Genomic DNA, 27,221 nt, shown 5'->3' on the forward strand with positions numbered 1-27,221 from the left:
CGCACAGTGCCCAGGTATATCCACCACCACTGTCTGAACGCACAGTGCCCAGGTATACCCACCACCACTGTCTGAACACACAGTGCCCAGGTATATCCACCACCACTGTCTGAACGCACAGTGCCCAGGTATATCCACCACCACTGTCTGAACACACAGTGCCCAGGTATATCCACCACCACTGTCTGAACGCACAGTGCCAAGGTATATCCACCACCACTGTCTGAACACACAGTGCCCAGGTATATCCACCACCACTGTCTGAACACACAGTGCCCAGGTATATCCACCACCACTGTCTGAACGCACAGTGCCCAGGTATATCCACCACCACTGTCTGAACACACAGTGCCCAGGTATATCCACCACCACTGTCTGAACGCACAGTGCCCAGGTATATCCACCACCACTGTCTGAACACACAGTGCCCAGGTATATCCACCACCACTGTCTGAACACAGACATACTCTGTACACTATACCCAGTACACTCATTAAGTATTTCCAACACAAATGATTTGAGGCTGATGACAAAAACAGGGTGATCTGGGATGATGTAATGTAGTTTCATGCAGGTTTGGGTGAGGCTGTTGATATAGACCATCACCTACCCCACCTATGTTTCTGTCATGGGGTGGACAATCAGTGGCTAGCTCTCCTCAGGCTTGTCCGGAACCTTCTGTAAATGTGCTGCTGGTTACATGCTGACAAGCTACGATAGAGGGCTGGTGTCACAGTCCTTTGTCGCTCAGTTGGTAGAGCATGGTGCTTTCAATGGCAGGATAGTGGGTTCGATTCCCGGGACCACCTGTATGTGAAATGTATACACCCATGACTTTAAGCCGCTTCGGATAAAAGCTTCCACTAAATGGCATGTAAATGTAAACCACAGGAATCTGAGAGGATTCACAGCAGACACCTCAGGCACGACCTCTGCCTCCATACCCTCAGCTCTCAGCACACAGCCTTCAGCCCTACTCTACACGTGGCTCAGAGACGCCACTCACTCAGGCATGTCTCATGGATTACCACACATCAACACGTCAGTCTACTGGGAATAGAGTCAATAGAAAGAAAGTCAGTGATTGAAAAATACCTAGACGTTGCTGTTCTCTTCCCCCCGTGGAAATACGTGTGATAGATGGCGTTTTTCTTGCACTTGATGCTATCCTGTTGGTCACGCCACACCCTGGTGGTGTGTGCAGCAGATGCTGGGCTGCCAAGCTCCCAGTGCTGAGAGGCTTGGTCATTTGGCTGGGCCTCAGTCCGATAAGTCACTACCGCTGAAGTGGGGCTGCTGTCATTTCTTAGTTGCTCTCCACAGACAGCTAAAGGAGTCCAGCTGAAAGGATTGCATGGCAGCAATAAATCATGTAGACGGGAAGAAGAAAAATGGAATAAAAGTCATGTCGTTTTGGAATCTTTTCTCGCGCCTCTTTGTTTCCCAGTTACCGTCAGCCTTGAGGACTGCTTCATACCTTGACTTTGATTGGTCTTACGTCTCATTCTTTGATTCTTTTTATTTTCTGCCCTTCACCTCTGACTGTGTGCTTCCCAGAGACCTGAGTAATGTAAACTGTGAGGAGCTGGGCCCACTGCCCCCTGGCTGGGAGATCAGGAACACAGCCACTGGCCGGGTCTACTTTGTGGACCACAACAACCGCACCACGCAGTTCACAGACCCGCGCCTCTCCGCCAACCTGCATCTAGTCCTTAAGTGAGTATCGGGTTATACCAGCGCCACAAATGAAACCTGGTCCAGAGCCTCGTAACAGCCCAGATGAAATGAGAAGTAGTTGAGGGAGAACTGTACTGTATGACTGGCTGGCAGTGTAACTGTGGTGTTTTGTTTTGTGTTCCGCAGCCCAAGCCCCAATGGTTCCCGCAGCGGCATCGAAATTCAGAACAGTCCGATCAGGTGAGGCCCTCTATTTCTCCAACACTTGGTTCTGGGGAGACAGAACAGACTGCACACAGACAGACACACACAGATACACACACAGACATATTGACTCCCCCACACAGGATGTTTTACAGGAGAGTCCAGTGCCAAGGTGTGTTAAACACCTGTTGGGGTTCAGCTATCAGAGCAGCCTTTCTCCTGTGCACACACTCTCCCTCACCCACTCCCACACACAACCTCACCCATCCAGACACACACACTGCACGCACAAGGCTGCATTCCACCGCCCGGCAGCGGTTTTGATCATGCAGGGGTTTTAGCACACAATCCGTCACAAAGCTTGTTTTGGCTCGACATCAGATAACAATGTGGAAACCAAAACTGATGTGTCTGTGGCTGAGGAGCGTCTTACGTCCAGGAAACGGAGCATAAATTTGATGCCCGAGTCAATGAATTGTGTGTGTGTGTGTGTGTGTGTGTGTGTGTGTGTGTGTGTGTGTGTGTGTGTGTGTGTGTGTGTGTGTGTGTGTGTGTGTGTGTGTGTGTGTGTGTGTGTGTGTGTGTGTGTGTGTGTGTGTGTGTGTGTGTGTGTGTGTGTGTGTGTGTGTGTTGGTGTGTGTGTGTGCGTGCCGTGTTCGTCAGTGCATGCGCTTCAGAACTTTTCCTCGCAGCTGTTCAAACACGGCCCATGTAACGATAGCTGCAGCATTACCCACAGTGCAGTGTAAAGGTGGAGCAGAGTACGGGCGGCTTCGGTGAGACTACTCCGTGTGACCTCATTCCTGCTCCGTGCCGGGAGAGGCGGAATGCACCGATGAAAAGATCTGGTGTTATTTTCCCTCTTCTGACAGATCAAAGAACGTGTTTGGGACTTTGATGCTTTTTCTTGTTCTGCGGTCCTCTGAAAATCATATCAAATCCCAGGCTGGCACGCCATGTTTGTAATGCAGGAATCTTGTCTTAAGCACAATAATGTCCAGATGTGTGAAAAGCAGTGCACAGTGTTTCTTCTCTTTAAAAAGCACTGGTCCAATTATTATTTCACTTTAAAGTTGGGAATTAGAGTTTTCTAGGTTATTGATGTCTTTGTTTGAGAGGAATAATTGTATTGAAATGGAAGGTGTTTAAGCTGAGCCAAGAGCGGGTCTGTGGCCATTAGAATGATGTACGATGGGCCCTGGGTCCAACCACATACCTTCCCTGGGTTCTGCTTTAAAGGGAGAAACCCTTGGCTTTGTCTTGGAGAACCTAGGGCTGCGTTTACACATGCAGCCCAATTCAGATTTTTTCCCACTAATTGGTAGTTTGACTAACTACATCAGATTTTTGACATCAGATCTTTTTCAGAGCTGATCTGATTGGTTAAAAGACCAATTAATGAAAAAAAGATCAGAATTGGGCTGCCTGTGTAAACGCAGCTGACGGCATCTCTAGGTGTGTGCTAATGTAACACACGTTGGATGGTGGCTCAGAGGTTTGGAGTGTGCAGTCTGCTGGTTAGCAGAGGGCTCATGGGCCTGACCCAGTCTGACTGGATCATCCTATCTGAGAATACCTTCTCTGATTTTGTCCCCTCACTGACCGCTGTGGAGCAGAGAAGCTGGACTCTGACTGAGACGAGGGGTGGGAGTGACATTCCAACCAGCGACAAAACTCTGGAAAAGATATCAGAAGGCCGGCGTGGTTTTCCATCAAGACATCTGCCTTTTATCAAGGCAAACGATTTCAGAAATTCTCACCCCTCATGCTGTCATCCCACAAAAATGTTTGATATATACTTGTCCTTCAAGCTATAGTTTATTACCCCTTTTATTTGCTAAAGACATTGCCTCAGCGGGCCACAATACGCTTTTGGTTAGACTCACCCTGTGATGTTGCAATCTCCTGGCTCTAAGCCTGGTCACTGGACAATAGGTAACAAAATCCTTGTTGGGCCTCAGATCTGCCCTCTGAACTCTGGCATGAACACTCAGAGGATCAGTTCCCAGGAGTCTAGTGTTCTCTAGCTTTACACTGAGTTCACTGTATTACTGTCTGAGCTTCAGCAGGTAACACACCACGCCATCTTACTCTCTTAAAACAAGTTAGAAAAAGAGAGAATGCGCACTAGGCTGTGTGTGTGTGTGTGTGTGTGTGTGTGTGTGTGTGTGTGTGTGTGTGTGTGTGTGTGTGTGTGTGTGTGTGTGTGTGTGTGTGTGTGTGTGTGTGTGTGTGTGTGTGTGTGTGTGTGAGACGGGGCAGGAATGTTTGATTTGTGAGTGAAACTGAAGGGAGTGCTGCTCTGTGGCTCGGTACCTCTCCTCTCCCTGTCTGAGTGTTCCTCTCTGTTTGGGTGCTGTCCGGAGGCAGCCCTTCCTACCTCCCCCCCTTTCCCTCCCTCCCTCTGAGTCTAGTCTGCAGGAAATAAAGGGATTGAGGAGGAGGACTGGAGTGCCCTATGGGGCCCTGCTGCGGTCTGGGATCGCAGGAAGTGGCCAGCTCAGCTCAGCTAGACGAGACCAAAGACAGTGGGAGCCTAGAGCAGTCACTCCTTAGAATAAGCTGTCACTGTGTATTATGGTGTGTGGATATAAAGATCAGGACGGCTGCTACATGACTGTCCATTACTCCTGCTCAGTGTATGACCATCCAAACACATCGTTTTCAGAGCTAGGATTGTGTATTTGCCATATTTGATGACATTTATACCTAATAAAAGGTTGTCTGGTTTTGTATAGTACAGTGAATGGCAGGTGTTTGGTAGGTGTCCCAGACAGAAATAGATTTGCTGAGTTGTTAGAAATGACTGGATTTCAGTGGTTTTGGCCTATCCAATATTATATGATCCTGTACTTTTTGGGCCTAGGTAAATCCATTTAGCCAGGATTGGTTGTTGCTCCATGACTCTCCTGTCACAGACTCTCTGCTTACCCTCTCTCACATTTACCCACACACATAAGGCATCAGCATGCTTCAGTTCGGCCTGGCGGCTTGCCGTAGTCAGCTAGGCGAACCGAACCAGTGTGCTGGCGTACTCCCTTAAAAGACCTTCGCTTGAAAAATGAGAAAAAGCAGTAATAGTACTGTTTGTCAATTTTGAGACGCCGTAGCCAGTATACACTTCCTCCAAATAGTTAGAATTAATCTACGATAACTCAAGAAATCTGTCATTCATTTAGATGTTTTTGCCGAGGAAATCTTAGCGCAATTTTTTGCCTAACTAAGATGTTTGGTGCAGTAATATTTCAAAATGAAAAAATGTGCATGAAAACGAGTCATCTCTGGTTGAATGACAACAAAGACTTTACTGAAGAATCCCTACTGTTGACCAATCACAGATAAAGGGGTGTAGACTTCAGCTACTGACTTCGTCAAGAAAAAATGTTGTGTGTCCGAACAAGAGAAGAAGAAAACTAACCGAAGTCCAAAACGTCACAAAATGCTGTCATAATGTATGAACACGATCTTCTGAACTTTTCTGTCTGGGAAGCATGCTGATGTCTTTACACACTCTGCCCCTCTCTCTCACTCTCTCTCACTCACACACACACAACCCTTTGTGGCCGGCTGTACAGCCTGGTGTTTATGACCCTGCTCGGGGGGTGAGTGTGCCCACTACGCCCCACTAAAGTGCAAAAGGCCAGCACGCAAATAATCCTCCAGCTCTGGCTCCATAAAGGGCCTTTTGATTCTGTCTGTGTGTGCGTGCGTGCGTGCGTTTGCGTGCATACGTGTTTCTGTTTCTGAGCAGAAGAGCCTTCCACCACCAGTGCCGTGGTTCAGAAGTTCACTCTCATGCCAGAGATTTGGGCAGGAGTCAAGGACCTCGTTCAGTACCACCACAGATCATACTCATAGCCTGTCTTTGATTTGGAGGTTAACCGCTCTACAGCACTGATGTGTTATCACAGTTATCACAGTTACAGCCACCCACTGAGGTGGTTGTCTTAGCTGTTAGGGACCCTACACATCTTGGTGGTTCATTTATTGGTTTCCTATAGTCAGCAACACGTATCCTCTTATGAAGGAACTTGCATTGAAATGTCACTCCTGTTAATAAACAAAACCTTCCTGAACAATTTAAGCTGAAGACATGAGGTCTATTGACCCTCATTTAACCCTCACTGCTCAGTGCAGAATGAGACCGACACTGAATCTATTTGCAGATGTCTCTTGCTGTGGCCACATTTTGCTTCCCCCCTGTAGAACTGTCTATTTTCTCTCTGTCTGTGCCGTGCTGTCTCTCTCTGTGAGACCACCGTGGGGCCAGGTGGGGAGGGGAGGTGGCATGGCACACACCTGTGAGCTGGCAGAGCCCAGCACGGCAGGGGCCCACGGAGTTGTCCACGAGGAGCGTACTACAGAGCCGTTTGTATGGAGAGCCTGGCGGGGCGTGGAGGAAGGGTCACTGGCTGCACCTCACCTCCGTCCTGTAAACAGACAGACAATGTGGCACCTATGGACACATCACACCACCCACTGGCTCTGCCCCCTCATGTGTGCTTGTTCAGAAATATCACCTCCACCTATGTCTGTGGGCACATGGCAGCTTGTTTGACTTGATGTGCTTCCCAGATGACCTCAGTGTGTTTACCTCTCGTTCTCCAGTCAGCAAAAGGAGGGAGACAGAATTCCTGCCTGGCTTTATTTGGAGGTTTTAGGGTTTCTGGGTTTTATTTTTTTTTGTGGTGTTTTATTTTTGTGTACCTGTACGTGTTGTTACGACCCCAAGTCTCAACAATGATCTTTCCCTCTCCATCTCTTCTCTTTCGCTTTTTCTCCATCCCCAGCCGTCAGACCCAGCTGAAGGAGCAGGCCCAGCAGGCACTGGTGTCTCCAGGTAATCTGCCAGAGGAGGCCGAGTGCCTCACGGTGCCCAAGTACAAGAGGGACCTGGTGCAGAAGCTGAAGATCCTCCGCCAGGAGCTGTCCCAGCAGCAGCCCCAGGCAGGCCACTGCCGCATAGAGGTGTCCCGCGAGGAGATCTTTGAGGTGAGACCGTCGAATTAGTGTTATTCCCTCAGTTCTTGAACACAACCAGCATTGAGTCTTTAATTAGTATTACTGAAGAGGTTGACTATCCCGATCCTGAAGGAAATCATCAACTCTGGACATTTTCCTCACTCTCATTTACAAGTTTATTATACCAGATAGTTTACCTCACTTTCAAACCTCAGGCAATGGTTTTCCCATCCTCTACTTCCCTCTCCTCTCAAGGTCGTTGCTCGTCATGTTTCTGTCACGGCGTTATCCACCACGCTATTATCTATGATGTGTGAAGAGAGTATGTTCATATCCAAAGCAGACCTCGTATTTGAAATGAGGCTTTTGTGAAGTGCACTCCTCAGTGGGGGAGGTTTTCTAGTTTGGGAGGTGTGGAGCCTCATCAGAGCAACAACACCTGCAACAGACTACATGACCCTCGTAAAATATGTGATGGAATGTGCTGGAAGAGCTTTGTCTGTTAATCTGAAGGAAGACATTTTTGTTGGCTGATCTCAACACGAAAGGGAGATGGGGTGGATTTTAAGGCTAGACATAACTTCATCGCTTTTCTGGACACGCCGAGCTGTTAGAAATACGACTGTGTGGGCAAGTGTCAGCTGGTGAACTGTCAAGCTGTCTCAGTGTGTACATTCTGTTAAAGATAAGAGGCCTTATTTCTCTGGTGTCACCGCTGACACATCCTCAGTGTAACTGGAGGGCACGGTGGACCAGCTCTGGGGGGAAGCGGTGTTATTGTTCCACTCTTCTGTTCTGTCTGTTTACTATTATTCTCCCAATCCACTTTTAATGAGACTGTACCCAACACTTAGCTGGCTATGGCCTGTGTCTGCAGCTCTCGGCATGTGGGGTGAAGGCAGCAACCCAGAGTGGGGTGTAATGATCCCAGACTCTGAGTACCAGGGGGAAAGTATGTTACTAAAACACTGCAGTGTAATGTTCTACAGAAGCCCGCTCTGGCGAGGAACATGGGGTGTTTCTCATCATTGCTTCAGGACAGTTCCTTCTTTTCTTCGTTTTTTTTTGTCTTCAGCTTGAAGCAATTTGGAATTGCACAGGTCTTTGGTCATTGGTTTGCATGTTTAGGACAGGCAGACAGGCCGGGCTTGGCCAGACTCATGCTCTGCATTCCTACCCCGTTTCCCATGAGCCACTGAGACTGGGACAGTTGGGGGGGGGGGGGCATTAGTGAGACTCACGGGATCTCTTGGTGGAATGTGTCACGTTGGGGAAAGTCCTCTTATCACCCCCACCTCCTGATAATGCGCTCTGGACTGGACACTCAGGTTACTTTGGCAGGGGAGGAGAGGGCTTTCATCACTGCTAGGCAGGCAGGGGCCAGCCAGGCTGGTCCTAAATGACAGAGCACAGGAATGTTTATCTTTGGCTCGGTCCCCAGAGCCAGCATCACTCACACACAGACGTTACAGTGCAGATAGATGCATCCCTCTGGCCACAGACCCTGGACTGTACAGTATTTACCAGATGGTCTCTGATGGAAGTACTCAGTAGGTTTGGGCGTGCAGTCCTCCATCCCAGTCCCGTTCATTTCAAAGGTGTATCTCTGTATGTGTTACAGGAGTCTTACCGCCAGGTGATGAAGATGAGGCCGAAGGACCTGTGGAAGAGACTGATGGTGAAGTTTAAAGGGGAGGAGGGGCTGGACTACGGAGGAGTGGCCAGGTAGGAATCCACAGCAAAGCATGAGGAAAAAACTAAGTTATGCTCAATATGCATCATCATGGAACAAAGAAGATTTCTATTGTGTGTTAGAGAAGTAAATGTACCAGGTCTGGAACCAACAGGACCCTGAACAGCTTCTACCCCAAGACATTAGTCTACTAACTAGTTAACCAAATAGCTACCCGGACTGTCTGCATTGACCCTCTTTGCACCAACCTTTTTGACTCAAGCATATCGCCAAGTTATCTCATTGTGTATTTATTCCTCATGTTGTTATTTGTTCTATATTTTTCTCTCTGCGTTGTTGGGAAGGGCCCATCAGTAAACATTTCACTGTTAGTCTACACCGGTTGTTTAGGAAGTATGTGACAAATAACATTTGATTTTGATTTGAATGCCACCATCTGCTGAAACAAGGTTGGCCCCCAAGGGGTAATATTGATTTAAAGCACCCAATCTGAGAATTATACTTCTGCTTTTTAAATTGCCATGGAGTATTCACTTTCTGAAATTGATGTTCCCTGCCTTGAAAAAATATTAAATGGATCAAGAGATTTCACAATGGATGTTCTCATCGTCTGTCTCTCTTTATCTGTCCCTCTCTGTCTCCTGGGTGTGCAGGGAGTGGCTGTATCTGCTGTCCCATGAGATGCTGAATCCGTACTACGGGCTGTTCCAGTACTCCCGCGATGACATCTACACCCTGCAGATTAACCCCGACTCGGCCGTCAACCCGGTGAGTCAGGCCCAGACGCCGCCACCAGCCCGCCCCGCTGTGATGTGAAAGACCAGGTCACACGGATCGCTCATCGGCTCTAGTCTTGCACAATCTCTCTGTCTCTGTCTCTCCTCTGCCTGTTTATTTGTTTGGCCTTCCATTTCCCTATCAGCTGTTCTCATGCTAGATGCTAGATCTCCTGGAGACTGGTGATGAATTAGGCAACTATTTAATTGCTGTGTTGAGACTCTTTACTGCCTCTATAGCATTTGGTTGTTAAATCCATCATAAGGGAAATAGTTTACAACTGCAAATAGTTTGGATGCTGCAGCTCACCTTTTGAGTCCTAACCTTTGTTAGGATTACGCACTGCAATAAATTCCCAGCTGTAAGAATAGCAGGTATTTATTATTTACCAAGGGCCCAATCCTAATTTAAGACATGCGTGAGGAAATCTGAGTTATAGCGCAAATCTCCCATCGACATCAATGCATGACTTAAGAAAACGTTTGAGTTGCATGCATGCATTATAAGTTAGGGTTCTGCCTTGAGTTTCTCAATCTTGGTAATTCTCTGAAGACTGGGAGATGCCATTCTAAATGGATGTACTATGAAGTGTTAAAGAGGACTAAAGGTGTTTCTGTCCCCCTCCCCAGGAGCACCTGTCCTACTTCCACTTTGTGGGTCGTATCATGGGCATGGCGGTGTTCCACGGCCACTACATAGACGGGGGCTTCACCCTGCCCTTCTACAAACAGCTGCTGGGGAAACCCATCACCCTGGACGACATGGAGTCAGTGGACCCAGACCTCCACAACAGCCTGGTCTGGATCCTGTGAGTAGGAAGGAAATGGGAACAACATCCTCACACAGACCAAGATGCGCACACAGAGATGAACATGGTTTTTAATGACAATACTTTGTAATGGCTCATTTTAATTCATTGGATAATAATTCGGTGTATGTGAACTATAACATCTACTGGTGTACTTTTAAAGTCCCTAAAAAAACCACTCATGATCATGTAGCTGCACATGATGAGCTCTTCAACTGAACTTTGATCCATACATACATTAACATTCCCCCTCCCCCAGCACCATCTCTCTCTAACCCCCATGTCCGTCTCTCTCACCTCTCAGGGACAATGACATCACAGGCGTGTTGGACCACACCTTCTGTGTGGAGCACAATGCCTACGGGGAGATCATCCAGCACGAACTCAAACCCAACGGCAAAATCATCCAGGTCACCCAGGACACCAAGAAGGAGTATGTCAGGTGAGTACTCCCCCACCGACCCCTCACCACACAGGAAGAGGGTTGGTCTAGCAGTCGACAGTCAAGCCCAGCAGGGAGGAGGTACTGTTTGGATTTCAGATGAGCTTAGCTGCAAGTGACCAGCCACAGTTAACTGACCTAGGATCAGGAAGTAAAGTACAATTGAAAGGCTTTGCTATACCCCTCAAAGGGGCTCAGAATCATGGCTTTGCCTTCACGTTCCAGTATGAATCATCGATCTCTGACTCTCTCTTTCCCTCTCCCTCGTTCCCTACAGACTGTATGTGAACTGGCGTTTCCTGCGAGGCATCGAGGCTCAGTTCCTGGCCCTGCAGAAGGGCTTCAACGAGGTCATCTCCCAGCACCTCCTCAAGGCCTTCGACGAGAAAGAGCTGGAGGTATGAATGAGACACATCCCCCAGACTAGCAGTACAAATCTTCACTGTCCATCCTTTAAAAAAGGACTGCATTCTCCCAGACATCAGCATTTTCCCCATCTATTTCCTCCCTACAGTTTCCCTTTGACTTTCATTTGACATTCTCTCCCTCTCTCCACCTCAGCTCATAGTGTGTGGCCTGGGTAAGATCGACATCAACGACTGGAAGTCCAACACGCGGCTGAAGCACTGCACCCCCGACACCAACATCGTCAAGTGGTTCTGGAAGGCCGTGGAGTCGTACGATGAGGAGCGCCGGGCCAGGTTGCTGCAGTTTGTCACCGGCTCCTCCAGGGTCCCCCTGCAAGGCTTCAAAGCCCTCCAAGGTACCCTCACAGCACTCACCCTCCTGGGACATGTACAGTAGCTGCATAGTTAGGTTCTCAGTGTTTCACAGCGCTTCACTGGGGAAGTTGCTTGCTAGCTAGCTCTTGTCCACCCTCTATAGGCATGTAATATTGATTGTTATGACGGCTTATAACATTTGTTATGACAGCATAACGAATGTTTATACCAGAGGGACATGGGTGAGGGTTGTTTGGGTGAGGGTTGTTTGTATTATACTGTACTGTACCCCGAGGCAGCTCAGCAGGCCTCAGAGTGTGTTGTTGTTGTTGCCTGAGCTGAACCCTCTGTGCAGAGCAGGCTGAGCTGAGTCCAGTAGTTCAGTGGGTCCAGTCTGTCAGACAGGATGCCCAGAGAGCACCCAGGTGTGCGGAACACACTGTGATCCACTGCTCTTCCTGTCTGACATGCCGCTTCACTCTGCTCTTCCATGTTACATAACAGGACCATCGCTGCTGGTCTAAATACCAAGGACCGCGCAGGCCAATGACAACATACATAAACCCAGTGCTCTTAGTGCCCACACTTGGCGCCGCAGAGTGCTGAGAAAGCTGTCCAGTACAGTACTGTCTTTTTTGTGTGAGTGAAGTGTGCTCTGCCGTTGTGCTTCACAGTAACTGTTGATATGTTACAGGTGCTGCAGGCCCACGACTCTTCACCATCCACCAGATCGATGCCAGCTCCAACAACCTGCCCAAAGCCCACACCTGGTGAGTGTCTGTCTGCTCTGACCCTGCAGCTTGCCCTTCAGGAACAATGTATGCCTTTGTCAAAGCTGGGAAGGGCACTTTGATATATCAACATCATGCTTTAGGTTTAGGTTTCCACCCATGTATCTGTTAACCATGAACATAGAGAGGTCCTAATACCAAAGGCTCATGCTCAAGTCTCTCTTGTCCTCTGTTTGTTCAGCTTCAACCGGATTGACATTCCTCCCTACGAGAACTATGACAAGCTGTATGACAAGCTGCTCACTGCTATCGAGGAGACGTGTGGCTTTGCTGTGGAGTGAGACGCTGCTGACGCAGGGGTCAGCAGGAACAAGGAGGGGAGGAACTCAACCATAGTCAGACCCCACCATCCAGTTCACCCAGGGGAAGGTGGCGTCTGGCCCAAGGACTCTCTCGCCCACAATAGGGACATGTGGCCAGGCCGGGGGGGGGGGAAAGGGGGGCAGAGGAGACCTGAGCGAGTAGTCTCGTCTGTCTAGGGGTTCCCCCCCTCTTTTTTTTTTTTTTTAATAACATTTTCAGCTGCTAATAACTCAGACTATTTACTAACTTGTGGAACTGCAAAAATGGCTGGCTCTTCCTTTTTTTAATAAGTTTAGTTTTAGCATTATAAAAATAGTCAGTATTCCATGTAGCTACGCACCATCTTACCAAGCTGAACATGAAGTCCACAACTAAACAAAACATTGGCCACATAAACAAGACTGGTATCACTGGTTTGATGGAGTCCATTGTTACCCACGGTTACCAACAACACTGAATGGTGCTTGGTATGTTTGGAGGCAGGGACTGAAGGGAGCATGAAGGCTCCTTAGCACCCCCTGGTGACTGAGTCCTCTTCTACCACTGAGGACTCTTGGGGCATCTATCTTCACTCAGAGGCTGGACTTTGGAGCACATGTTCAGAACTTGACCTTGCAGGGCCCCATTGTCAACGACCCTCTCCTAAGAAAGTGGGCTGGTTTTCAGCGCTCCATTCCCAGAAACCAGTGTCACACGTCTGACATGTAAGCTTGTTTGGAAATTTAAATAAATAGCTTGAATGGTGTTATTTTTATATAATGGGAAAATGAAAAAAGAAACACTAAAATTATATATAATATATATAATTTATTTCTGTTATATTTCAGAAAGCTTTTGCCATTATTCCAGATTTTTAATTTTTTTTTATATTAAAAGTGTTACTGTTTAAGCTTGAAAGAAGTACACTTCGATTGCTATGGGTGAAGTCTTTAAATAGCCTCTTTCCTACACAGTAAGTAGAGAGGTGGTCTTAAGGGTGGGTTGTCTTTAATACACACAGTCCTCTGAGTGCCATAATACTTCTGACTGAATCTTTTCAACTATTTAGATACTAACCTGACCCTTTAAATTCCAGTGACATCATCCAGTAGGTACTTGTGATGTGGTATGTATGATGAGTTCCATAGGCCTTTCTCATGATGTCATGATTGTTTCTACCATGGGGATCTGCTCTGTCCCCACAAAAGAATGGCTAAGAGTCACTGCTACCCTGATGCATTTTGTTATGTGAAGATTACACACATCTTTTGTAAGTGCTACTCTTGTCATTCTGGCAAATAACTACTACTACCTTCCGGTTATGGTCTTCTGGTGCTAAATAAGACAGCAGTTTGCTCATTTCTTTCAAGATATTGGCAACCAGTCTTATACCTGTGGCTGAGATGGGCGCATAGCAAACTACATACAAAAAGTTGCAATGAATTGAACAAACATCACTCAGACCTCGAGCCACATTCTCAGGAGATGTCATATTATTTGTTGTATTATTTGGGAGCTGACGTGGTCAGATACAAAACCTTTTCCTCTGTAATGGTTGAATGTCTTATACAGTACATTATGTTGAATGGCTATAAAGTCCACATTTGTCATATGTATTGTAACCCAACAGTAGACATTGACATGTGATTGTTGGGTTTCTATATCTCCATATTGGCTATAAATGAAGTCTGGATGAATGAGATGAAACCCCTAATTCTACTCACCTGAACCTAGCTCAACAAGTATGGGTTTGGGGGAGAACATATTTATTTTCTACTCATTCAAACAAATTGTTGAATGTTTTCTTGTTTTTAAAGGCTGCCCGTCGAGCTATCTATGACCATGGACTGTTCTTGAAGTTAGCATACATTGAAAATGAATTGCTCATCTTTTTCTTTTATAGAGGTGTATGCAAAGTGACGTGTCCTCAGATGGTGTTTTGTACAGTGATAGGTTATTGTTCGTTAATGTGGATCACACAACCTGTAATTTATCTTTAACGTAAGTTATTTTTTTAATTCACACATACAGAACTATTTGTCGCCGTATGTACTAGGTGGCTTCTATCTATTTACCAGATAGGTCATGGACTGATTGATTTTATATCGAAACATATTCATTTACTTTAAGTGGCACAAAAAGATCCCTTGACAGTCTGTTTCCTACACAATCTCTCTGCATTACTCCATAGCTGCCTCCCTGAAGAATGGAACTTTTTATTAACAAGTCAAATTTGAGATGCAGCTTTTTGTTGCTTAATTTTTTTTGCATGATCCACGAGCAGGACTATATCTCTTATAGCTGACTGATGCAATTAGATGTACTTAACACTATCATTTTTGTAAGAGTATTTTATTTTTGTGTGTAATTTAGGTCTAATTAAACTTGCCTTTGTCAAATGATATGAGGATATGTGAGAGGTTTTGGGGCGCTTTCAAAGGATTTGGGCTGAATTTCGCTATTGTGAAGACAAACACTTGAATTTTTTTCTATTGAATTTTAGTCTGGGTATTTTGGGTTGCATCTGATATAACTCCACAAATCAAATGTTATTGGTCGAGTACACATGCCAACTGTGAAGTTTGGTGGGGGAGGAATAATGGTTTGGGGCTGTTTTCGTGGTTTGGGCTAGGGCCCTTAGTTCCAGTGAAGGAAAATCTAACGCTAAAGCATACAATGACATTCTAGATGATTCTGTGCTTCCAACTTTGTGGCAACAGTTTTGGGAAGGCCCTTTCCTCTTTCAGCATGACAATGCTCCTGTGCACAAATCGATGTTCATACAGAAAGGGTTTGTCGAGATCGGTGTGGGAGAACTTGACTGGTCTGCACAGAGCCCTGACTTCAACCTCATCTAACACCTTTGGGATGAATTGGAACGCCGACTGTGAGCCAGGCCTAATCGCCAACATTAGTGCCCGACATCACTAATGCTCTTGTGGCTTAATGGAAGCCACAAGTCCCAGCAGCAATGTTTCAACATCTTGTGGAAAGCCTTCCCAGAAGAGTGGAGGCTTTTATTGCAGCAAAGGAGGGACCAACTCCATATTAATGCCCATCATTTTGGAATGAGATGTCCGACGAGCAGTTGTTCACATTCTTTTGATCATGTAGTGTAAATGTACATAATGGTGTGTATAGACAGTATATTAATAGAATGAGCCTTGACTAGAATACAGTATATACAGTGCCTTCAGAAAGTATTCATACCCCATGACTAATTCCACATTTTGTTACTGCCTGAATTCAAAATTGATTAAATATTTTTCACCCATCTACACACAATATCCCATAATGACAAAGTGAAAACATGTTTTGGGAAATTTGGTCTAATGTAGTGAAAATTTCATACAGAAATATTTCATTTACATAAATATCCACATCCCTTTGTTATGACAGTCCGAATTGAGCTCCTGTGCATTCAATTTCCTTTGATCATCATTGACATCGCTACAACTTGATTGGAGTCCACCTGTGGCCAATTAAATTGTTTGGACATGATTTAGAAAGAAACACACCTGTCTATGTAAGGTCCCAAAGTTGACAGTGCATGTCAGAGCAGAAACTATCCTGAAGTCCATGGAACTGTCCTTAGATCTCTGAGATAGAATTGTGATAAGGCATATATCTGGGGAAGGGTATAAAACAATTTCTAGAGTGTTCAAAGTTTCCAAGAGCACAATGGTGTCTGTCATTGGAAATTGAAAAAAAGATGGAACTACCCACTCTGCCTAGAGCTGGTCGTCTGACCAAACTGAGCAATCGTGCAAGAGGGACCTTGGTCAGGGAGGTGACCAATGACCACTAACAGAACTACAGAGTTCCATGGCTGAGATGGGAGAACCTGCCAAAAGGACAACAGTCTACAGCAATTCATGAATCTGGGCTTTATGGAAGGGTCCCTCCTGAGATATAATATTATACTGAACAAAAATATAAACACAACATGCAACAATTTCAAAGATTTTACTGAGTTACAGTTCATAGAAGGAAATCTGTCAATTTAAATAGGCCCTGATCTATACATTTCACATGACTGGGAGCCAGGCCCACCCACTTAGGAGCCAGGCCCAGCCAATCAGAATGAGTTTTTCCCCACAGAAATACTTATTAGCACCACCCCATCCTCAGACGATCCCACAGGTGAAGAAGCCAGATGTGGAGGTCTTGTGCTGGCGTGGTTACACGTGGTCTACAGTTGTGAGGCTGTTTGGATGTACTGCCAAATTCTCAAAAATGACGTTGGAGGCGGCTTATGGTAGAGAAATGAACATTAATTTCTCTGGCAACAGCTCTGTTGGACATTCCTGCAGTCAGCATGCCAATTGCATGCTCCCTCAAAAGTTTAGACATCTGTGGCGTTGTGTTGTGTGACAAAACTGTACATTTTAGTGGCCTTTTATTGTCCCCAGCACAAGGTGCACCTGTGTAATAATCATGCTGTTTAATCAGCTTCGTGATATGCCACACCTGTCAAGTGGATGGATTATCTTGGCAAAGGAGAAATGCTCACTAGCAGGGATGTAAACAAATGTGTGCACAAAATTTGAGAGAAATAAGCTTTTTGTGCATATGGAAATTGTTGGGGAATATTATTTATTTCAGCTCATGAAACATGGAACAAACACTTTGCATCTTGTGTTTATATTTTTGTTCAGTATATATTATTTACAGTATATTATATTATAAAAAGGGACATAACAGCAAGCCTGGAGTTTGAAAAAAGGCACATGAAAGATTCTGAGAGCATAAGGCAAAATAGTCTATAGTCTGATGAGACAAGAATTTAACTCTTTGGCCTGAATGCAAAGTGCAATGCCTAGAGAACCAGGTACAGCTCAACACCGATCTAACACCATCCCTACCGTGAAGCGTGGTGGCATTATCATGCTATGGGGATGCTTTTTAACGGCAGGGACTGGGAGACATTTTTTTTAACCTTTATTTAACTAGGCAAGTCAGTTAAGAACAATTTTCTTATTTTCAATGACGGCCTAGGAACAGTGGGTTAACTGCCTTGTTCAGGGGCAGATCAACAGATTTTTACCATGTCAGCTTGGGGATTCAATCGTGCAACCTTACGGTTACAAGTCCAACGCTCTAATCACTAGGCTGCCTGCCTACCTGTAAGGATAGAGCGAACAATGAATGGAGCAAAATACAGGCAAATCCTTGATGAGTACCTTCTTCAGAGTCTAAATGACCTTAGACTGGGGCAATGATTTACGTTCTAAAAGGACAAAGACCACAAGCATACAGCCAAAGCAACACTGGAATGGCTTCCGAACAAGAATGTGAAAGTCCTTCAGTGGCCAGCCAAAGCCCTGACTTGAATCCCATTGAAAATCTGTGGAAAGACTTGAAGATTGCTGTTCACTGCCACTCCCCATCTAATTTAACAATACTTGAGAAAATCTGCAAGGAAGAATGGGAGAAAATCCCCAAATCCAGATGTGCAAAGCTGATAGAGACATACCTATGACGACTCAACGCTGTAAGCGCCACCAAAAGTGTTTCTACAAAGTATTGACTCAGGGATGTGTATAAATTGCAAGTGTATAAATTGAGCAGTATTATAAGAGCCTGGTAGCAGCAGTTGTGATGTGTGCTAAGGTGCAGAGAATCAGCAGGTGATCAGTCCAGTTAAAGTGTTCAGCAGTCTGATGGCTTGTAGATAGAAACGGTCTCTGAGCCTGTTGGTATCAAACCTAATGCTCCGATACGGTCTGCCTGATGGTAAGGGAGAGAACAGCTCGGGGTTGGGGTGTGTGGGTCCTTGATGATGCAGCGTGCCTTCCTCAGGCACCGTTTCGAGTAATGTCCTGGATGGGTGTAAGCACGTTCCCAGTGATGTACTGGGCTGTCTTCATCACCCGCTGGAGGGTAATTCCACGATCAGTTCCTTCGTTTTGTTGACGTTGAGGGAGAGGTTATTTTCCTTAGCAACTGTAATTTAGAACAGCGTAGTACATGAAGAATATTGTCTGCTAATGTGTCTCTGACTTCGAATCAGGAAAGGGGATACGATAAAGGTTACTTTGGAAATGAGAAAGATGACATTGTTCATTTTACATACACTATAAGAGCAGGAAATGTAAAAAGAAATCTGGAGTAACGGCTGTTATTACAATACTACACTTATTAGATTACCATGATACATAAACAGGTCAGTTTAGGGCCGTGTTTCATTGAAGATGAAGTATTATAGCACACTGTGTAACAGCTGTCTGAGGAAGAAGTGGACCAAAATGCGGCGGAGTTAGGGTTCGTCATATTTAATTACACGAACACTATGCAATGTACAAAAACAACAAAACTGACAGCCAACACAGTCCTGTCAGGTGCAACCACAATGACAAGCTCAATTACCCACGAAACGTAGGCAACTTATGTGTGACTCCCAATCAACCACAACCCTTTACAGCTGTGCCTGATTGGAAGTCACACGGCCAAAATCAATGAAACAATAAAACACACATGAAACAATAAAACTCCCTTCTGCCACGTCCTGACCCAACTACACCCTCTACTGGTCAGGACGTGAAACACTGGTATGTTTTGTCATCCTTTAACCAGCTTTTAAATCTTGACAAAGTGGGAGCTGTAAAGCTTTCCCTTTAATTTGAGCATTTATTTGAATTAGAATGAGTCTGGCATGTCCTGAGCATCAGAGGTGTGAACTGAAGTGCTTTCATCAATGATGATGGGGAAAGGTGGTGATGGGAGGGGGCTTGGGGAATCAGTATCTATTTGCTCAGACAAAGGAATGGGTATACATAAGGTAATTTATGGTAGTGTGATGGACTGTATAGTACTAAACAGATTGTTTCTGTGGTAGCCAACAGCCAACCTTGACATTGATGTTATTTTGTAGATCCAAGCAGTGGTACACCACTCTGCATATTAAACTTGATCACATACAGTGTCTTCAGAAAGTATTCACACTCTTTGACTTTTTCCACATTTTGTTGTGTTACAGACTGAATTTAAAATGGATCCAATTTAGATTTTGTGTTACTGATCTACACACAATTACCCATAATGTCAAAGTGCAATTTTGTTTGTAGACATTTTTACAAATGAAAAGCTGAAATGTTTGGAGCCAATAAGTATTTGTTATGGCAACTCCAAATAAGTTCAGGAGTAAAAATGTGCTTAACAAGTCACATAATACATTGCATCGACTCACTCTGTGTCAAATAATAGTAGTTAACATGGTTTTTGAATGACTAACCCATCTCTGTACCCCAAACATACAATTATATGTAAGGTCCCTCAGTCGAGAAGTGCATTTCGGTACAGCTTAAACCACAAAGACCAGGGAGATTTTCCAATGCCTCACAAATAAGAGCACCTATTGGTAGATAGGTGAAAATATAAAAAGCAGACACTGAATATGCCTTTGGATGGTGTATCAATGCACCCTCAGTTGCCGGAGAGGAAGGAAACCACTCAGAGATTTCACCATGAGGCCAATGCTTATTTTAAAACAGTTACAGAGTTTACTGGCTGTGATAGAAATGGGATTTGTTTGATTTGCCATAAACATAATGCTTGTATTCAGGACAAAAAGTTAATTTCTTTGCCACTTTTTTTGAAGTTTTACTTTAGTGCCTTATTGCAAACACGATGCAGGTTTCTGAATATTTGTATTCTGTACAGGATTCCTTCTTTTCACTCTGTCAATTAGGTTAGTATTGTGGAGTAACTACAATGTTGTTGGTCCATCCTCCGTTTCTATCACAGCCATTAAACTCAGGAAATGTTTTAAAGTCACCATTGGTGAATACTTTCGGAAGGCAGTAGTCTATTAAAGGCATTTTAGTGAAAAAATATATAGACAACTGACCCAGAACTACACTAACAAGTTCGGAGGTTAGGGACTTTTTACTGTAAATCAAAATTTTCACATTAGAGTAGCTTTTCCAATTTCCAAAAACCCTTTACAGTCTATTATTCATTAAAAACATGACCTGATTAAGTGGCTTTAGGTCTACCATCTTTTACGCTAAAGTAATCAGCAGAATTCAAATTTTAGGGAGATTTTCCTGCAAATCAACTGCACTAGTTTGAGACTGCCGTCCAGCCATTTTTTTTTACTGGATGTGCTTTCTTTGAGTACTGACATCACTATGGTAAAAGGAAAGCAACCGGATCACAACTGTTTCTTTTTTTTGTACATATGCTTTCGCCAACAGGTTTCATTAAATAATCCCAAGTGATACACCCAGAGAGCTATGTCTAAATATATCGCTCTGATACACCTAAGAGCGAGAATTTGTTTATTTGTCAAACGGCAGTCAAGCATCGATCATCATGTCACCAGAATTAGACCCTCAATATTTATTGGAAAGGAGCATCAAGATCACCGTGCACTTTTACCAACCTGTGAAGTTCATAATAATTTATTTCATATGTAGCCCAATAAACTGAATGGTTTCCCGAGTCATACCATATCGTCGCTTGAATTTCTCGCATAAATAATTTTACGGACACACCGTCGGCATTTATATCACAGCTGTTAATACGGTATGAATTTACTCGTATAAAACTGGATGGAAACGTGGTTATTGTGATACACCTGATAAAATGTGATACATTGACAATACTAATACCTAGCTAAATACCACACAATAGCATTCTGTCGTATTAGAGATTCAATTTGGAATAGCATTTGTTTCAAAACCTTTTTTTATAATGGGATACAGATACTTTATCTGTAAGGCGCCTTTAACATTATAAACACATTGCGACAAATGAGCTCCTCCATTTCACACCATTTTCCGAACATTGACGCAAAATATGCACGTGTTCCTTCCAAACAGCTTTGAATGTGACGTGCTATGTGCTGCGGTGTAGTCAGTTCACGGCGGATTAATACTTCACTCAGACGGAGCGTGACACTTCCTCATGCAATAAAAGCCGAATCTCTTGTTTTAATTCACCGGCATTTCAGCATCGTCACGGCAGGTCGGGTTTGATATCGGATTTTCAGGCGTAGTTTATTTATCGTTTTTATTTATACACTTTGTTTACAAGATGCCTGGATTTTCCGACAGAGATCGTGGTAGAGATAGAGGGTAAGTGTCTGAATTAATGAGTTTTAGGCGAATTTAACACCTCGTGTTGTCTCGCCAGAAATGGCTGACATGACGCACGGGATCACGGTAGTTTGCTAGGTATATATATATACATTTTTGTTTTCTTAAACTGTCGTAGTTTCCATTTAAAGTTAATATCTACATTTTTAGCTAGATAGGTATTCCGAATCAGAAGGAACCAACGTTTTTAAAGGCCTCGTTAAGTCATGAAACTAGCAAGAGGCCTGACCTGAATCCGATACTTCTTAGCTGGGGGCCTGCTAATTAAAATACGAGCCACCTAGTCAGCGGCTGTAATTTTGTAATTTTCTAATTTACGTTATCACATTTTCATAACGTTAATGTTAACATTAACATTGTGCCTCTTCATACAGCATGTGTCCGATAACCGGCAAGCTAGCCGACTAAATTTATTTGTACGCCATGTGGCATTATTGAATGCGGATACAAAATGCCGGCCGGGTTTTTTTTTTTTCATTGTTCCTCTGCCGGATATATATTGAAGATTGCGTCACGTTTAAAAACAGCCGAGTCCAATAAGCCAAACATTTCTTCTAGTTTGTTGAATTTAAAACGCTGGCAGTAATTTATGCATTGTATTGAAGTTGGGGTAATGTTTAGTTACACGCTGACTGCTAGTTGTCACTAAACAATTTTCTGTTAAATCTAATATGTAAGTTTCTTTGATTTGGCTATTACTCAAGCGAGTATATCCACTGGTAACCTAAGTCTCTTTTACATTGGTTGGCGTGACTAACGTTAGACCATTCTCTTCCCCAGTTATGGCAGCGGACCACCCCGTTTTGGAGGCGGTGGAAGAGGTGGTGGTGGTGGGGGGAAGTTTGGCAATCCCGGTGATAGACTGCGCAAGAAGCACTGGAACCTTGACGAACTCTCTAAATTTGAAAAGAACTTTTACCAAGAGCACCCCGATGTTACTCGGAGATCTCCGGTATGTATTCTAGTGGTCAAAATCCAGATGCAGCTGATTTACTGTAAATGTTACATAATGGCCATTGGCATGTGTTCTAGCGCATGTTCTCCCCCCCCCCCCCCCCATGGCCGTTTGTAGGTGTCTTTTTCATTGCCATGCCAATTGATCTGAGTCTCCATGTTGTCATTGCAGCAAGAGGTTGCACAGTACAGAAGTACTAAAGCGGTTACTGTGAAGGGGAGGGACTGCCCTAATCCAATTATGAAGTTCCATGAAGCCAGTTTTCCAAGTAGGCACATCATTAATATCTGACATTCCGTTGAAATATTTATTTCTTATCCAGAGTCGTCTTCAATCTGGGCTAGTTTTCATGTACTCTCCCCCCCCCCCCCCCCCCCCTTTGCACAGCCTATGTGATGGATGTCATTAACAAAGCAGGCTGGTCAGAACCAACACCGATCCAAGCACAGGGTTGGCCACTGGCGTTGAGTGGCAAGGACATGGTTGGTATTGCACAGACAGGCTCTGGGAAAACTCTCTCGGTAAGTGTTGTGAGAATATTAGCCTTGACCATTCCAACAACTTAGACTTGCTCATAAAAATAAGAGGAATGATGGTCCTTTTTACTGTAATGCAATATCATAATTTTTTCCTGCAGTACTTGTTGCCTGCAATCGTGCACATTAATCACCAGCCTTTCCTGGAACGTGGAGATGGCCCTATTGTAAGTACCCATGGATATTCAAACACTTGTATCTAATCTCTCATCCGCCCAACATGGATTGATGGTATTTAATCTTTCTTTCAGTGCTTAGTGCTTGCCCCGACCCGTGAGCTGGCTCAGCAGGTCCAGCAGGTGGCGGCAGAGTATGGCAGAGCTTCTCGCCTGAAGTCTGTCTGCGTTTATGGGGGCGCGCCCAAAGGGCCACAGCTCCGTGACCTGGATAGAGGTAAGTTCCACAACTGCTCTGTATTTGGCTGATTTGAATCTATGGAATTTGGTGCTCAAGATTGTTTCTTATAGGTGTGGAGATTTGCATTGCCACACCTGGCAGGCTTATTGACTTCCTGGAGGCAGGAAAGACCAACATGCGCAGATGCACTTACCTGGTCCTGGATGAGGCTGACCGAATGCTCGACATGGGTTTCGAACCACAAATCCGAAAAATTGTGGACCAAATCAGAGTGAGTTCTATTGTAATGTGTTAGTCTACTGATCTCACTTGGTACAGTCGTCAAGGGAAATTCTGACATGTTCCTTCTCTTCAGCCTGACCGACAGACACTGATGTGGAGTGCCACCTGGCCCAAAGAGGTGCGCCAGCTGGCAGAGGACTTCCTGAAGGACTACGTCCAGATTAATGTGGGAGCTCTGCAGCTGAGTGCTAACCACAACATCTTGCAGATCGTGGATGTTTGCAATGATGGCGAGAAAGAAGACAAGTGAGTCCTGTCTGACCTGTCATTTCTGTACTGTATATGTAATGGGTGGAAATGATGACTTGGATGCTTGTTTTGTCAAGTCACTAATTTAATTCTTCCCTTTCCAGACTCCTCCGCCTACTAGAGGAGATCATGAGTGAGAAGGAGAACAAGACCATAATCTTTACAGAGACCAAGAGGAGATGTGACGAAATCACTAGGAGGATGAGGCGGGATGGGTAAGTGGCATCAATACTTCCTTCTTTAAATTCAAGGTACACGTGTTTTACTGGACTCAATTGACAGTTGCTCCTTTTAGTTGGCCAGCAATGGGCATCCATGGAGACAAGAGCCAGCAGGAGAGGGACTGGGTGCTCAATGGTGAGTTTATCACAAGAACAATTTATTAAGACACAACCTGTTATGGCCAGCTATCAATTTATTTTCCTTTTTCAGAGTTCAAGTTCGGAAAGGCGCCAATTCTCATTGCCACAGACGTCGCCTCCAGGGGTCTAGGTTAGTTTCATTCTGTCCTTGGTCCCTTGTACCAACTTTTATTCTGAAAGAAAGTGTTTCTTTCTGTAACTCTTCTGCCTTCTGAGTTTCTCCCCTATCTGAAGGAGCGGTCTTTTGAGGCAGGGCCTTGGCATGACACGCCCAGGTCTCCAGAGGGGGAAGGAGAACTCTTGGAGTTGTCCTGACTGGGACACCACCCAGTCACATACAGAGGTGGCGGGGCCTGAGTGCTGAATATCACGCTGGGCTGCCCAAAAGGGGGCCTAAATGAGGGTTAGCCGCCGCACCCCTGTAAATGCAGCTGTTCTCTGGCATCGGTTTGGACTGCTTCACACCCAAGCTCATGGCTCCACCAGGCTCTGCTGTTTCCATGTCTTGCATGTCGGTTTGGGCATTGTATTGCAAGTCATCGAATTCTGGAAGGTGTCGCTTTTCTGAAAGCATATGTGGCAGTATCCTAAACTTCTGTTTTGAGAGCAGTTGTAAGTCCAATTACACGTTCACCTCTGTAATGATATGGCTACTGGCGCTTAGTGTCAGTGGGTCATGTCAGTTGGCTGGGGACAAAATCCAAGCTCGCACTCCTCCCTCACCTGCGTTTCAAGTCATGTCGAGACCTGCCAACGAGAGACATTTGATCACGTGAACACTGGTTCTGGGAATATCTTGCCTTGATGAGACTGGGGGTACTTTTGTTATGGGTCACAGGAGTAAGTGGCTCCATTTTAGCTTTCCCCAATTGTTTATGGTCTTGGCAAGACGTTGCAGTGTGGCCTTTATAGCAAGCTTCTTATGAGTGTGGGAAGAAGGTGCCTTCGTTATCACCATAAGGTCCTAGTTTTGGCACATGAGGAGGCAACAGTGTGCGTAGTGGCCTTACTGTGTAGAAGCACCCTGCAGTCACTGGACATTGTGTGGGGAGTTTTCTGCAATGGGAATGGACTAGTGAATGCATACTCCTTTATGGTAAGACTTCTGATCCTTTTTTGGGGGGTGGGGGCTGTTGAGAATTGAGGGGTTATATGGATTGGAAGCATTTGGAGTGTGCATTGTTTCTCTCTTCCCACCGTAGTATCCCCACGGATTTAGTCTTTCTGGAGTTATCTAATGCTATTCTTTACAGCCTAGTGGAAAAAACGGCTACATCCAGTGACTGGTTGTACTAACTTTGCTCTTTTGGTCTGGCTGTTGTGGTGTGCATCTTTGTGCGCTCTTTATTTTTTGCCACACTGCAACACATCCTACAGATGTTGAAGACGTGAAATTTGTCATCAACTTTGACTACCCCAACAACTCTGAGGACTATATCCACCGCATCGGCAGAACTGCCCGGAGCCAAAAGACTGGCACAGCCTACACCTTCTTCACCCCCAACAACATGAGGCAGGCCAGTGACCTCGTTGCTGTGCTCCGTGAGGCCAACCAGGCCATCAACCCTAAACTCCTCCAGATGGCGGACAGAGGAGGTAAATCTAATTGGTGAGATACAGGAACTGTGGTTCAGCTGCAGCCATTTCCCCCCCTTTTTTTTGTTGACGTGGATGGGTTTGGCACAGTCAAAGCTATAGGATCTTGATTCATTTTTGTGTTAGCCATTTACCCCCTACAGTGTCTCTTCCCATGTACACATCTCATATCACTCAAACTAGCATGAAAGCCCATTCTAATTTGTTCTTGTTTTTCTTTTCAGGTCATTCAAGGGGAGGCAGAGGTGGTAGTGGATTTAGGGATGACCGCCGGGACAGGTACTCCTCCGGGGGCAGGCGTGACTTCACTAGCTTTAGGGACAGGGAAAACGATAGAGGTTTTGACAGTGGACCAAAGAAGGTCTTTGGCACAAATACACAGAGCGGAGGCTATGGGGCAAGTGGCTTTGACAAAAGCGGCAATGGTTTTGGCGGCAGCTACGGCACCAATGGCCAGTCAAACTATGGTGCCAGCCAGGCTGGGGCCTTCCCAACGCAGAACTTCCAGGCCCCACAGTTTAGTGCCAACCAGGGAGGTGCACAGAGTGGCATGAGCCATCAACAGTTCCCCTTCACACAGCAACAAGCACCACAGCCCATGGTGCCTTACCCAATGCCCCTTCAATTCCCACAGTAAACATGCACATGAAAGTAACGATGGTAACTTATTGCTTTTTTGTCTTGATTAGTCCTATACTCTATCCATAATTGTACTGTTGAATTTTTTACACAACAGGGTTCAACCAATTTTTGAACCTCTATCAAGTCCTTGTGGGGGGGGGGGGGGGGGGGGGGGTGTCCTGCAGCGCAGCAATAGTGATGGCGCACAGTTTTGATTTCTTTTACTTATTTAATTTGTTACATTCCTCAGTAACGTTTAGTCTTATTTTGTACTAGTTAATTGCAGATGTATTGTTTTGTCCCACCTGTACCATTTAAAGTGATATGTTAAGATCTTAACTGGGAGGCACTGCATGGCCTTTCGATTAAAAACCAAAAATACATATCTTGTCTTGTATTCTTTTAAAACATCACATGAATTTCAGTGAGTCTGTTCCGCTTCGCCTCAACAGGTAAATGGCTGACCGCTTAGGAGCCGTATGGAATGAATCTTTTGTCTAGAAGGATATATGAACATGGTCAATAGCTTAAATTAGTGAATGCTCATGGTTGCTTAATATGCTTGACTATGTAGCTCTTATGTTAATACTGGGGGTTGAGGCTTGCAGTTAAGCAAAAATCAATCTAGTATATTTGGATTTAAAGACTTCCTCCAGAGAATTGTTTATTTTTTTGCAGACTTCAAGGAGCTCCGGCAATCTCATTGGCCTCTCACGTTGCAGCACAATAGGACACCCCTTGTGCTATTGTGACTGACATTGTCAGCCTATTGCTGTGCCTTATGTAAATCAGGTGTTAAATGAG

At 45.0% G+C, this 27,221-nt stretch overlaps 2 protein-coding genes across 3 annotated transcripts in view; both read left to right on the forward strand.

The window, feature by feature from the left end:
* Positions 1 to 14,760, forward strand: part of LOC106601396 (E3 ubiquitin-protein ligase SMURF2) — a 50,980-nt gene extending 36,220 nt beyond the window's left edge. The window contains exons 10-20 of the mRNA XM_045715198.2: positions 1,558 to 1,716; positions 1,864 to 1,917; positions 6,672 to 6,873; positions 8,465 to 8,568; positions 9,190 to 9,304; positions 9,943 to 10,121; positions 10,426 to 10,563; positions 10,841 to 10,961; positions 11,125 to 11,326; positions 11,980 to 12,055; positions 12,258 to 14,760. Of these exons, the coding sequence (XP_045571154.1) occupies positions 1,558 to 1,716; positions 1,864 to 1,917; positions 6,672 to 6,873; positions 8,465 to 8,568; positions 9,190 to 9,304; positions 9,943 to 10,121; positions 10,426 to 10,563; positions 10,841 to 10,961; positions 11,125 to 11,326; positions 11,980 to 12,055; positions 12,258 to 12,357 (1,450 nt within the window). The 3' untranslated portion in view covers positions 12,358 to 14,760. The remainder of the gene's footprint in view (positions 1 to 1,557; positions 1,717 to 1,863; positions 1,918 to 6,671; positions 6,874 to 8,464; positions 8,569 to 9,189; positions 9,305 to 9,942; positions 10,122 to 10,425; positions 10,564 to 10,840; positions 10,962 to 11,124; positions 11,327 to 11,979; positions 12,056 to 12,257) is intronic.
* A 6,477-nt stretch (positions 14,761 to 21,237) lies between these two features.
* Positions 21,238 to 26,800, forward strand: LOC106601397 (putative ATP-dependent RNA helicase DDX5). 2 transcript variants are annotated; one of them, XM_014193572.3, is made up of 13 exons: positions 21,238 to 21,438; positions 22,240 to 22,411; positions 22,586 to 22,682; positions 22,802 to 22,935; positions 23,052 to 23,117; positions 23,202 to 23,343; positions 23,418 to 23,578; positions 23,663 to 23,835; positions 23,943 to 24,053; positions 24,134 to 24,195; positions 24,271 to 24,330; positions 25,578 to 25,796; positions 26,021 to 26,800. In XM_014193572.3, the coding sequence occupies exons 1-13, from the start codon at positions 21,398 to 21,400 to the stop codon at positions 26,431 to 26,433; spliced, it is 1,851 nt and encodes a 616-aa protein (XP_014049047.1). In that variant the 5' UTR covers positions 21,238 to 21,397; the 3' UTR covers positions 26,434 to 26,800. The 2 variants fall into 2 exon arrangements, with proteins under 2 accessions (XP_014049047.1, XP_014049048.1); XM_014193573.3 differs by having other exon boundaries at positions 25,578 to 25,809; positions 26,021 to 26,304.
* The last annotated feature ends 421 nt before the right edge of the window (positions 26,801 to 27,221 follow it).

Source organism: Salmo salar, chromosome 03, assembly GCF_965601325.2.
Source record: "Salmo salar chromosome 03, fSalSal1, whole genome shotgun sequence".
NCBI lineage: Eukaryota > Metazoa > Chordata > Actinopteri > Salmoniformes > Salmonidae > Salmo > Salmo salar.